A 14,248-nucleotide genomic window follows, 5' to 3' on the forward strand; every position below is an offset into this window, starting at 1 on the left:
AAATAGTTAAATCCAAATATTAAATGTTACACCTAAATGTTAAATGTTAAATCTAAATGCTAAATGTAAATGTTAAATTTAAATATAAATATAATTGTTAAATCTAAATATTAAATCTAAATCTAAATGTTAAATCTAATTGTTAAATCTAAATGTTAAATCTAAATGTTTCGGGTGAAACTAAATATTTAAGTAATATGCACATTCAAAATGCATCTCGAAATATTTAGATTTAACATTTAACATTTAGATTCAACATTTAGATTTAACATTTAAATTTAGATTTAGATTTAACATTTAGATTTGACATTTAAATTTAGATTTAACATTTAGATTTAACAATTAGATTTAGATTTAACATTTAGATTTAACGTTTAGATTTAACATTTAGATTTAACAATTAGATTTAGATTTAACATTTAGATTTAACAATTAGATTTAGATTTAACATTTAGATTTAACATTTAACATTTAGGTGTAACATTTAATATTTGGATTTAACTATTTAAAATATCTCTAAGTTGACAAATATTGTTGTAAATATGCAAAAAAGTGACCCTCAAAAATTCATACCAGTTTTTTAAACATTGTTTGAAGCTAAATGTGACAAAATGTTGCTGTTATTTTCAGCGTGAGCCGCTTTACAAACGGCACCCCATACATCTTAAACTTCACAGTTTTTCTTTAAAAACGAATATCTTTTGCTACGTTTACGCCTCGCATCCACACAACTGCGGCATTCCTGAGCCCCTAAAATGGAGACATTTCGAAACACTGCTGCCTCCGGGGTTGCTTTATAGTCTAGACGGACACAAACTGAGACATTTTGAAATGAGGAGGCACGTCTTATCGTTTAGGTATCTTACACACCTTTCAGTAACAGTTCCACCTCGTCGTCGCTTTAAAATAATAAATCCCTGCTCTTACTTTTCACCATTGTTGTTCTTTCTCCAAAGTATTTTCTGTGTTTCAACTTCTACATCCATGATGTTCAACCGCAGAGTAACGTCAGACAATCTGCTTCTTGTTACATGTGAAATGTCTACTTTTGTCTAGTTTTAGCTCCCTGCTACTGGAGCTAAAACTCTTGTGTGCACAGAGATTGTTTCTGTCTCAAAATGCTGCTTTCAAAATAAAAACATAGTTGTGTAGATGTAGCCTAATACAGTTTGTCTCCATTTAGTGTTCAGGTTAGCCAACCTGCAAAAAAACATCTGACTGGTTATCATTCAGCACAGTTTCAGGTTCACTCAGCAAATATAAAGAACATTTCCAGGAATAACAAAGATTGCCAGAGTGTTTCAACTACAAATCCATCAACATTACTGAACAGAATAAGAAACGAGCTTTGTTTCACAAAAAATGTCCTCCTTGCAGGATGTAAAGCCAAATTAAAACGCTCTCTTTTCTTTCAAGGCCCACCTTTTTTCTCCAACAGTTTAAGGAGAGCGGCCTCGTCTCATACAGCCACGAGGACTGAATATGTGGGACAGCTATAACATCAACAACCCAAACTAATAAAAGACAAAAACACAAGCACAGATGTGTTTACAGATACATCTGGAAGCCTGCTCCGTTAACTGATCGAGGATCTTGAAGGCCTGCGGGCACGACGGACGAGGTTGTGTCCAAAACTGACTGCATCAGTAACACTAATTAAAGCATTAGTGCTTAACTTTTAGATATGAATGAACGTCTGTTACATTCAAGTCGTTGCCAAATGAGTTGCTATAAAGCTGATTAAGACTATCAGCTCCACACAACTCTCTCTGGATTTCTCAGTATGACTATGTTCAGAAGATTATGGCGTCCGGCGACTTTCGCAGAAACTCGTGTGAAGATAATTACCTCTTCTGAAGAGTCAATCATGTTTTTTTAATCCTCCGTGTCCTCCTTGGTTACTAGCAGCTGTGTGAAGGAGGGGTCATGGAAGGCTTGTGTCATGTGGACGCTTTAGTCTATATCCACGACATTCCACTTCTGGGATTGTGCCATTGCTGCCGAAAATTCCGCCGGATTTCATATATTTCGGCCAGATGTCCGTCTCCTTCCTCTGTCTCTGTGTTGGCGTTCTAACCTCTGGTGGATTTGTGAGGACTATGGTTAACTGCTCCTCAGATCTCTGCAGGGTAAATCCAGACAGCTAGCTAGACTATCTGTCCAATCTGAGTTTTCTGTTGCACGACTAAAACAACCTTTGAACGTACACACGTTCCACCAAAACAAGTTCTTTCCTGAGACTATTTAGCAGAGGCACCGTGGCTCCGTCCAGAGCTTATCGGCTCCCAAGACGATTGTGATTGGTTTGAAGAAATGCCAATAAACCAGAGCACGTTTTCTCCCAACCCAGAGTGCCGTGTGGACGCGCCGATAGTTTTGTTGTCATTACTCAGAATTCCTCATAGCGGAGACAGAAACTACGCACTATAGCTTTATACATTTTTGATTCTTTGTCTTTTTTCAAAACTACCACTGGATGGCACCACCATTGAGAATTTCTAATTCTAAACATTGTGGCTTTAATTCAACGTAAAAAGACTTAAAAGAATAAGACTAAAAGAAGTTTTATTGACTTGCACAGTTAATGATGTTGCTGTTTGTTCATTAGTTATCTGAGCCTTAAATCAACACGAGAACATTACAAACACTAAAGTAGGACCCAGTCTCTGACGGACATCCTGTAAGAAATTATCTGCATGATGAGAAATAGAAATAGAAAAACAGGAAGGGATTACTGCTGGGATCAACTGAAACATTTAAGCAAACATGACAACAAAAACCTAGTTCATTACAGTCCTTTTGTGTTTTGACTTGATGTAACCAGTTATCCCAGTAGCTTCCATCACTTCAGGGTACGAAACGCAGCCAAGTGAGAAGCACAACGACTGTCGAGCTTTCTGTTCTCACTCTGAAAATACACATTTTTTACTATTGAAATTCTTTTTCAAACAATGGGTCCTTCAATAAAATAAAAAAGACAGTTTATGAGAGCTTCTGGCAGACAACCACATTGCCAACGCATGTACAAAAGGGATATCCAAATGTGACAGAGTGTTACCTTGAATATTGTCACGCATTGCCAGCTCTGTCGCCATAGCGCGGCGGAGTAATGTCCGGCTACACCACAGATGCATTCTGGGATAGGAGAAAAAAACGCTCTGGGTTGTTTGCACTTCTGTAAACCAATCCCAACGGTCTTGGGCGGCGCTAAGCTCCGGACGCAGCGACGCTGGCTCTGCTAAATAGTCTCAGGAAGGAACTTGTTTTGGTGGAACATTTGCACCCTGCCACAGAAAACTCCACATCCAATATTAAATGAAGTTAACTGTTGACACCATACAGTAACGTGAGCTATTTAAATTAGCTGATACATGGTTAAACCTCATTAGCTCTTACCAGTGAATCTCCGTGTGTACTTCGTCCACAGCAATCCCACCAATCAGTCCCAAAACGTCCCAGTTAGAGAGGAAATGCCCTAAACATATTCTTTGTAAATCTTTACAATCATTCCCTGAAAGAACCAAGCAGGCCTGACTTGTTGCACGATCCAAATTATCTTCCAAACTTGCCATTTTCAGCGTGTAGCTCGCTAGCTCGGAGTTTGTTGTTGTTTCCTGAAACGAAGGGAATTTGGGATCAATAAAGCCTGTCTAATCTAATCTAATGAGGACAGGAAGTACTGAGAAGTCTTTGTATTTTTTACTCAGGAAAGTCTCAAGTAAACATTTACTAACAAAACCCATTTAAAAATGATTGGTTTTCAGGATTATTCACTTAGTGTTTCTTTACTTTATTTTGAAGATGTTTTAAGTAATATTTACATGATATTTCATCTACCAGTTTGGGAAAGACTAATACTCTATAGAGTAGCTCTTTGAATACAGCTTTAAACATGTGGAGAAATCCAAACTCTGACAGACTAAGCTGCTACGATTGCTCAGTTATTATTGGACAATCAATGTTTTGTGTGTTAGGCAATTTGTGGCCCTCATTTTTTAATTTATTTTTTAGGCTTTTCCGCCTTTATTTTGACAGGACAGCTAAGAGAGAAAGGGGAGAGAGAGAGGGGGAAGACATGCAGGAAATCGTCACAGGTCGGACTCGAACCCTGGACCTCTGCGTCGAGGCATAATCCTCCAAGTATATGTGCACCTGCTCTACCCACTGAGCCAACCCAGCCACCACGTGGTCCTCCTTTTTAATAAACAAGTCGAAATTTACTCAGTCTGAAACCTAATATTCCCACAGCCCCGAACAAATGTGATTGTGCACTTAAAGGCCACCAGAGAGAGATGCACAGATAACTCTACGTACACACACACACACAAGTGTGTGTGTGTGTGTGTGTGGCTTTAATAGAAAGTGCTTTAATGCTTGAGCAGCCTCTTAAAGCAATTATTCTTGGAGAGAAAGTGTGTGTTTGCAGAACTCTGCAGTAATCCCTTCATTTCCCTCCCTACAACATGTGGCACGCAGCTTGTTTCCTTTGCCTCTCTGACCAGACAACAAAACAACACGAGGACGGATGAAAGCTCATTATATTTCAACTTTAACTTGCTTTGTCTCATTGGATGTCAACAGTTGGCTGTTTACTGTCCTGAATATGCAGAATAAGTTGCCCCAGATAGGTAGGTAGGTAGGTAGGTAGATATGTAGGTAGGTAGATAGGTACGTAGATATGTAGGTAGGTAGGTACGTACGTAGGTAGGTAGGTAGATAGATAGGTAGGTAGGTAGGTAGATATGTAGGTAGGTACGTACGTAGGTAGGTAGGTAGATAGATAGGTAGATATGTAGGTAGGTAGGTAGATATGTAGGTAGGTAGGTAGATATGTAGGTAGGTAGATAGATAGGTAGGTAGGTAGGTAGGTAGGTAGGTAGGTAGGTAGGTAGGTAGATATGTAGGTAGGTAGGTAGGTAGGTAGATATGTAGGTAGGTAGGTAGGTAGGTAGATATGTAGGTAGGTATGTCGGTAGGTAGGTAGATAGATAAGGAAGTGTTTCTTGTTAGCAGCAGGAGTGCGTATCAAAAACACCAGATGAAACAAATAAGGACGATTTGAGGATTAAACCAAAGTTTGGTCTTTGAGTATTTATTTACATTTGCAAATGCAGGAAGCACACGGTTCACAAAAGGCACGCAGCTCTGGTGTGAAAGGTCTCTTCCACAAATAACAAAAAGCACACAGTATATATGCATCTCCAGTGAGATAGAAAGACATGCCCCCCTTTCTAAACATGACTCAACATTTCTTACAATCAAACATAGTCAGACATTCAGGAGCCACCTCACTTCTTCCCCTCTGTACCACTTTCTACCCCAAGGTTTAGACATCCCCTTTATCTCAACTATGTGAGAAGTCTCAACTATTCAGGGAGAAATAACAGATAGTTTAGGGTGACCTTGTAGTCCCTATATGTTCAGCGTACACATTACTGTTCCCAGACACTGTGGCTCTTACTTTTAACATGTGAGAATAAGAAAAACTCACTTTCAGCATTGTGAGACAAAGTAAAACAGAAATAAGACAAGAACATAAAGAATCATGCTTAAATATAATTTTGCCATTACAGTAGATATGTAGGTAGGTAGAGAGATAGATACATAGAAAGATATATAGATTGAAAAACAAAGAAAACATTAATCATATCTACAAGTAGAGAATAAAAATGATGAAAGTGTGTGCTGAAAGCAGAGTAAAACACCTGCATTTAAAATGTCACTTCAGTCAAATTATTTGCAAAATGTACCAAAGGTATCAAAAGTAAAAAATACTTAAATAAGGGTATATCTTTGGATAATTATTACATTATTGATTTTATTTAGGCTAATTAGTATATGTGAGGGTTAAAGCCAGACGAGGTGTCCCTATGATTACCAATGCAGGACTTTTACTTGTAACAGAGTATTTCTACACTACGGTATTGCAGTATTACTACTTTTTGGATCGCCCACACCTGATTTAAGGTGTGAACCGAACGACAACACAGGCATACTGCGCATGCGTCAACACATTTGCACTAATAAGAACCAGATGTAACGTTGACGCTTGTGTAGTTTGGCAGATTCGTTCGGTGGGCACAATCTAGCATCTACTCTGATTTTTCTTTTCTTTTTTTTAATTGAAAAATAATTCATTTACAATATCAAGGCATAGAAAACATGACAATAACACCTCCCAGCACACAAACAAGCGCACACTGGGTAAAAGGACAACTTCAAAAGTATAACATAATATCATATATCAAAATCATAACATAAAAAAATAAAGCACTTCTTCATGTTGCTAGGGGGTCCTTAAACATCTGTTTGAATCTCTACATGCGTCAACACACGGAAGGTTATTTAAACGTATAAGATATAACTTTAATAATAGTAACTAGATGTAACCTTAACCCTGTCTCGTTCGGTGGGTGCAATCTAGCATCTGCTCTGCTTTCTTCTGCTGTGTCGCTTGACGATGACGTGGTAGCTAACCGGTAGGAATGCGAGTTGTTTTTAATCGTTCTCCCAATACATGCATGGTGTTAAACCGGAGAGAAGGTTAAACCAAAGCGTCCGCAGGGGAGGCTGCAGGTGAGATATAAAGACGGACATGTTGTTGCTGTTGTTTTAAAGGAGTGTTTGAGTCCGTGTCGTAGCTTCCGCCTCCTCTGTGTTTACAAACTGTCTCTCGGTGTTAGCAGCTAGCTAGCTTTAGCTCCAGTAAGTCTCTGGCTGCAGCTTCTTCAATGTGACGATTTCACGCCTTTCTCTGTGTTTACATAACGCTGCAACCAGTTGTGAAATATAAACAATTGTACTTGTATTTTTGTCACTTTTTTGTCACAAGGGCGTAACTTTGGGTTCAACATTGGGGAGGGTGGGGAGGTCCCAGGTGGGACATGTCTGCATGTACTGAGAAAAGCGACAGAAATAACAGACAAAAACGCAAAAAAAAGTGACAAAAACTCAGAAAGAAGCAACAAAAACCTTGAGAAAAAATAACAACATAAAGGCAACAAAAACGCAAACAAAAATTATTGAAAACGAGACAAAAAAAACGTCCACAAAAGCAACATAAACTTCGGGAAAAGCTCAGAATGGATTATTTGTGGCATCGCCCCTTTAAATTACACCTATGACTTCACATTTACATACTACGGTGTTGAAGTACTTGTACTTTACACTTCTACTCAGCGGTGGAAGAACGTTATTCAGATAAGTAAAAGTACTAATAATATCACACTGTAAGTATCATCAAAAGTATTAAAAGTGAAAGCGCTCAGTGCAGAAAAATCCTCCCATTTTAGAAAGTGGAAGAATCCAAACAGTTCTGTGTTTAATGGTCCGTTCCAGAGGTCTTCAACAGGGGGTCCGGGACCCCTAGGGGGTCCTCGGAGTTACTGCAGGGGGGCACCGAATTATTAAGTTTATTGAAAGTTTTTTTTTAACAAAAATGAAAATGCCTTAACATGAATACAGCATATTATTAGCAATTATAAACCCCCTGCTGACTGGCCTGTAGGTAAGGTAGTCCCTAACTCTGATCCTCCATCGGGCACGTCTGCGCCGCGATCCGTCTGCGCTGCGGTCCGTCTGCGCCGCGATCCGTCTGCGCTGCGGTCCGTCTGCGCCGCGATCCGTCTGCGCCGCGATCCGTCTGCGCCGCTGTTTTGTTCCGTCCTCCGCTACGCGCCATACCACACCGGGAGCATCTCAGTAGCAGAGTGTCTTGCTGCCCGCTTTGGATGCACAATATATATATATTTTTTTATCCTCATCGCAATATCAACTGGCGCAATAAACACATCGCCGAAGGCTGCGACATATCGCGAGATATTTGTCGTTTTTTGTCACTTTTTTCCGTGATTTTTGTCACTTTTTCCCACATTTTTTGACACATTTTTTCCATGGTTTTTTGTCATTTCTTTCCATGATTTTTGTAATTTTTTTTCCATAATTTTTGTCATTTCTTTCCATGATTTTTGTCACTTTTTTCCATGATTTTTGTCACTTTTTTCTATGATTTTTGTCACTTTTTCCCACATTTTTTGACACATTTTTTTCCATGTTTTTTTGTCATTTCTTTCCATGATTTTTGTAATTTTTTTTCCATAATATTTGTCATTTCTTTCCATGATTTTTGTCACTTTTCCGATGTTTTTGTTGATTTTTTTTCTGCACTTTTTTTGCCGTTTTTTCTTCTTCTTTTCAACGTTCTTTTATAAAAATGTTTTTCAAACGCTATGAAATTGAATAAAACACCCAAATTCAATGAAAGTAGTGAACTGATCATTTATTTTACTTGTGAAGAGCGTCGTACAGTGTATGGAACCATCCTCGTTATTTATTTTGACATGTTGGTTGAAAGAAACCCAAATTTTTGATATAGAAACCTTTTGAAAATGGGTCAAATTTGACCCGAGGACACCAGGAGGTTTAACCCTTGTCTTGTCTTCCAGTTGACCGTGCAACTTTTTGTTTTTCTAGGTCAAAATGTAACTTTTTTTTTCAATGTTTTGGTCGTCTTTTTCAAAACTTTTGTTGCTTTTCCCCCCCTGATGTTTTTGTCAATTTTTTTTCTGCGCCTTTTGACATTTTTGTGTTTTTTTTCCCCCCACGTTTTTGAAGCTTTTGCTGACATTTTTGTCAATTTTTTTTTTAGCGTTCCTTCGTTTTTTTTTTTTGAATGCTGTAAAATTTAATAAAACATCAAAATTTAAAGAAAGTAGTGGGCTGATCATTTATTTTACTTGTGAAGAGCGTTGTGTGGAACCATCCGCATTCATTTTTCTGAAAATTTGGTTGAAATTTTAAATTTGACCCGAGGACAACACAAGGGTTCAAAATTGCATCGCCATTCATTTTTTTTTTTTATTATAGTCTAATCAACAAAAAGAACAACTTAATCAAGTGTTTACTTGGCTGAAATATGCACAGACCTCACTCTAAAGGAAGAAGGGGGATGTTAAAGTTAAACATGGGTTCCCCTCCGCGTCGTTTGTTGGTGTAATGACCAAAGAGTACACGGTGAGTGCCGCTTCATGCCACCGTGTCATCACGTCTCCGTAAGGACTGTGATGCTCCGCTACACAGCCTCTCATTAGAGCTAAGTACAGGCTCGGCACGGACACTCGCACCTCAGTTAGCAGGACGCTATAATGACTGGCCGCAGCAGCCAGGTTCCTCACACCGCGGCCCCGTCTTTAACTACATCCTATCAACACCTGCTTCAGGACCAAGTACAGCACATGCACCGGCGGAGAAACTTCTCTTACTGGAAAGTGACATTTTTTACATTTTAAAGACACTGATCTTTGCAGCAAGACACACATCCATCTCCGTCTTCTTTTTAAGTTTGTTAATTCCAGTATTTTAACCACGCTAGAGATGTTTAGGTCGACTAGAGCTGCAGAGACGAATGGACAGTTGTCAACGGTTAAACATCCTAGGGCGTAATCTTCTTTAGACTTCACTTGTTTGACTTTACACATTGCTACCAATGATTCAGCTAAACATTTTCTGTTTATACGGTACGGTCTGTTTATACTACATCATATCTGTTTCCAGCAAACGGAGCGAAAGCATAACATGCAGAAAATCCATGTTATGCTCTTCCTCACAAATGAAATAAATGTCAGACTGACTGACTGACATGTGACGTTCATTCTTCTTAGAAAACAGTCAGTTGTTTAGAAATGTCTCATGATATATTGTCTCTAGAAGTGTATTATTGTGTTTTTTTTTTACTCAATACTTTCGAATCGCAATACTTCTAGGATCGCAAATCGAATCGGCACTCGTGTATGGTGAAAGAATCGAATCGGGACAAAAGCATATCGTCCCAGCCGTACTATTTAACCAGTAACATTTACGCCCAGTGGGCCAGAAACCAGAGATGATTCAGAGTAATGGCGTTTTTCCATTACATGGTACCTGCTCGACTCGCCTCGACTCTACTCGCCTCGACTCGACTCGACACACTGTGCGTCCGTTTTCCGTTGCAGATTTTAGTACCGCCTCAGCGTGGCTGGTCGTTATGCCGTATCGATGCACACACCAGCGCACACATATAAACATCAGACCACTTGAGTTTGTTTTACAGTTCTGTGGAGGCTCCACGCAGAGCTTTCTCCGTAGCCTGTGTAGCCTGTGTAAAAGTGGCCTGATGTTTGTACTTGTGCGCTGGTGTGTGCGTGGAGCCGGCCATGTGTGTGTGTAGTTAGGATACGGCGAAAGCTCTGCCGGAGCCTCCGCAGAACTGTAAACAAGCGGCGCCGCAGTAAACTACCGTGACCTAACGCAACACACACACAGAACGTGGAAGGCGTGTGTTGCCAGAAGACACATTTAGTTTCTAAAGAAGCTGGAGGCAGCAAAAAAAACACACACAGCTGGCTAAACTGTTTAAAAATAGCAGGTTTGTTCAGGACACCCCCGTCTGTCGCTTTCACGTCACCTTTTCGGCTCGCCTCAGCTCGCTGGGAACCTCGACTGAGGTGGTACTAAAAAAAGTACCTGTTAGCAGGTACCAGGGACTTTTTTTCGTAATGGAAAACCAAAAAAGGCGAGGCGAGTCGAGCAGGTACCATGTAATGGAAAAGCACCATAAGAGAGGTTACACACCAACCAGACGGCCGACCGTCGGCAGAAAAGTCAGTCGGACTGATCAGTCGGGTCCTCGAGGTCCAAAAAAATGCCTCAAAACACTGAGGCGACGCCGACTTCAGCGTACGCTCTGCGCGTAATACGTCTCCATAGCAGCAGGCGGCGCTTCTCTGTATTGTTTCCCAGAAAATGAAAACCGGCAGCTGATTGGACGAACGCGTCACGTGGGTCTTTTTTCTCTGGAAATTCACAACCAGACTGTCATGGCGGCTCGTTGAGAATACGATCTCATATTGGACTAAAATAGTTCACCGAAACGTGTTTCTGAAAACATTTTAAGAGAGAAATAGGCCGTGCAGTTGCTGAATCTGTCTTCATTTCAGATCAACAAAGGTCAGTTTAAGAGATTTTAGTCAGATTTTGAGAGGCTCATCCACTCGCCATTTCCGGGTGAGTGAGCATGTCAGGCACGAACACACCGAACAGACTCGAGTCACCGACCTCGCCAGACTGTCTGACTGAATATGACTAACAGACCCAACTACAAAAAACACTCATTAGTCCTTTAACTTTGTGTGTGTGTGTGTGTGTGTGTGTGTGTGTGGTGTTTTTTTTTCTGCAGGTATGCACGTGTCGGTGCGGGAAGTCCACGTCTCATCTGAGCCGGACTCTTCCTTCTTCCTGCGGGTGGACTGGAAGGGGCGGGGCTTAGGTTCGGGCTTCCAGGTGCTGCTGACTGACGGACAGGACGCTTGGAGAGGGGACGGTAAAAAAAAAAAAAAGAAACCCTCACCCAGTGTGAACTGAAAGATTTATGCTCGCCTGACACTTGGACAGCCTCACCTGTTCGCAGGCCCACACACACTAAGGCCTGGATACCCGACCCGAGCCCGACGGGTCCCGACGGCACCCGACGGGCCGGGCCGGGTTCGGACAGATATTTAGAAATGATGGTCGGGTTCGGGTCGGGCTCGGTCACATCAGCGTGATAAGGCATTTGTTGTAAAATGGTGCTGCGGCTCCTTTAAGAGAGCTCAGTGTGTGTGTGTGTGTAAAGTGGGCAGAAGAGAGATAGAGAAAGAGGAAGCAGACGTGTAGATGTGACCGGAGCAGAGTTGGTGGAATCAGTTTAAGTTTTGTACACAGTGTGTGAGGTGTCCGAGATAAACTCCAGACTGAAAGCCAAGTTCATTCATCTGCTCACCAGAAACGGGATTTTAACCCCGACGTTATATACCGTCGGCCCTGGAGGTAACGAGTCTCCCCTGGTTTTCTGATCACGGTCGGAATCGAAGCGATCAGGAAAGGTTAACACATTGAACATTTTAAATTAAACAGATTATTAACGTGAGCTTGTTCCCCCGTGTGCGCTGATGACCATCTGTTGACATTTCTGAATGCCTTCCTACAGTTGCTTAATAAAATCTTTCCACACAAACAAACGTACATGTGTCATTAGTATGAGAAAAAACAACGAGCTTTTAACTGTGTCGGACATAAATATCATAATGCCTGACGGGCTCAGGCCGGGTTCGGTCACGGCTCTGTCGGGCTCGGGCCGGGTTCGGACGGAAAAATTCGGCCCAATCCAGGCTCTAACACACACACACACACACACACAAAAAATTAACACTTTTTTTAGACATATTTGTTACTTAAATGCAACACTAACATCAACTTGTTAACATGAGCAGATACACATACATGCACACACACTTAACTCACACATGCACATACACAGGCAGATACACAAATGCACACACACATGCATAACACGCACACACACACATGCACATACACAGGCAGATACACACATGCAGATACATGCACACATGCGTATACACACAGGCAGATACACACAGGCACACACACGCACATGCACACAGATTCACACATGCGCACACACAAGCATACATGCAGATACGCACACACACACACAGATACACACACACACACACACACACACATGCCGTTCTGACCTCATCTGGGAACATTTTAGAGTGTCGTTGACCTTTTCAGTTTCACTCAGAAGATTTATGAGTTTCCCCTACAACAGTCTGAAGTCTCTTCAAACTTTCCACTATCCTCATTTCTTTATACTGCTTATTGTTATCGATACTTACTTATTATACTTTGATTATACTCTGATTCTGTCCTTTTGTAATTCCAACAATTTCTCTCCGTGCCTTTCTAGTGAGCGAGGCAGCAGTGTGCCAGGAGGCGGAGGAGCTGGAGATGCAGCCGGAGAGGTACATCCAGGACCTGGAGCAGGCGCTCACCGAGACTGAAAGCTCCGGCACGTACAGCTTCACGCTGACGCCGTCTCCACCCGACCGCCGCTCCGCGCTCACACTGGCGTACGAGAAGGTTCAGAAGGACATCTCTGTGAGTGGCACACACACACACACACACACACACACACACACACACACACCAAGGACAAAATAGTCTTTATAGTATATTACCAGTCAAAAGTCTGTGAATGAGATACCAGACTCCATTTAAAAAAACAATACTTTATGCATGTGTAGAGCCAACAAATCTTCACATGTAAATCTGTAAACTATGTGTTTATTTCAACCAAAACTACAGTTGTGATGGTTGGAAAAGTGGAAAGACGACCCAAAACGGCTTTACATAGTTTTATTTTGTTTCTGTCGACTTTGTATGAAGTGTATTTTTACGATGCTAAAATGATTTGATAAATAGATGAAATTATTTACATGGAGTCTGGTGGGTTTAGCGAACACAATTTTGTGGATGTTTTTATGTTAAAAAAAGGATCTTACTCTTTAACAGAAAGGTCGACCTCCTTAGAAATCCTTTCCATAATGTTGTCAGACACTTAGAATATTAATCTGAGTCTGTCAGCGGCAAAACGAGCACTTTTGTGAAGGTAAATACAAGCTGGATAATTGCCCTATTAACTTACATTGTAGCTTGTTTCTCCGCTGCCGACTGCAGCGATCTCGCTTAATACTGGACCAATGTCAAAGATTGTTGTTCTCATCAGTCACTTAGACACAAAAACATAGGAACATAGGGTCCAGGTTGAAAAAAACTGTAGTCACACTTGGCGTCTTTTTTGACAAGACAAAGTTGACAAAGTTGAGAGAGAGAGAGAGAGAGAAAGAGACTAACGTTAGATAAACAAATGAGAGTTCCCTGTACAGGGAGCACCCGCTCATATCATATAACTCCCTGTGCTCTGACTCCATTTTTTCTTGTTGTCATGGAAACGACAGGTCTGGCTACTCCGCCTGTCATTGGTCGGCTGTCAAAAAAGCGTTTGATGTATAGAAAAGGTTAATTTTTGGGCATTTTCGGCCTTTATTTTTGATAGAACAGCTGAAGACATGAAAGGGGAGAGAGAGAGAGGGGGGGGATGACATGCAGCAAAGGGGCCGCAGGTCAGAGTCGAACCCACGGCCCGCTGCGTCGAGGAGTAAACCTCTCTCTATGTGCGCCCGCTCTACCAACTGAGCTACCCAGGTGCCTGGTTTAGGTGGTCTTTACTACAACACTGCTCCCGGCGGACCAGCCCCAAAGTTAATTGCAGCTTTCTCAGTAAAATGTGAGTTGCTTGTTGACATTAAGAGTTGTTGATGGTTCACATGACGGGACTTTAATCTACGCTGGAAGTCTCCAAAGCTCCAGA

At 41.2% G+C, this 14,248-nt stretch overlaps 1 protein-coding gene across 2 annotated transcripts in view; it reads left to right on the forward strand.

Moving 5' to 3' along the window:
- The first annotated feature begins 6,416 nt into the window (after positions 1-6,416).
- xrcc4 (X-ray repair complementing defective repair in Chinese hamster cells 4) overlaps positions 6,417-14,248 on the forward strand; it is a 41,026-nt gene continuing 33,194 nt past the window's right edge. For both annotated transcript variants that reach the window (XM_031287927.2, XM_031287928.2), the window contains exons 1-3: positions 6,417-6,576; positions 11,213-11,356; positions 12,785-12,975. In XM_031287927.2, the coding sequence (XP_031143787.1) occupies positions 11,215-11,356; positions 12,785-12,975 (333 nt within the window). In that variant the 5' untranslated portion in view covers positions 6,417-6,576; positions 11,213-11,214. The remainder of the gene's footprint in view (positions 6,577-11,212; positions 11,357-12,784; positions 12,976-14,248) is intronic.

The sequence above is a fragment of the Sander lucioperca genome, chromosome 14, assembly GCF_008315115.2.
Source record: "Sander lucioperca isolate FBNREF2018 chromosome 14, SLUC_FBN_1.2, whole genome shotgun sequence".
Classification (NCBI taxonomy): Eukaryota; Metazoa; Chordata; class Actinopteri; order Perciformes; family Percidae; genus Sander; species Sander lucioperca.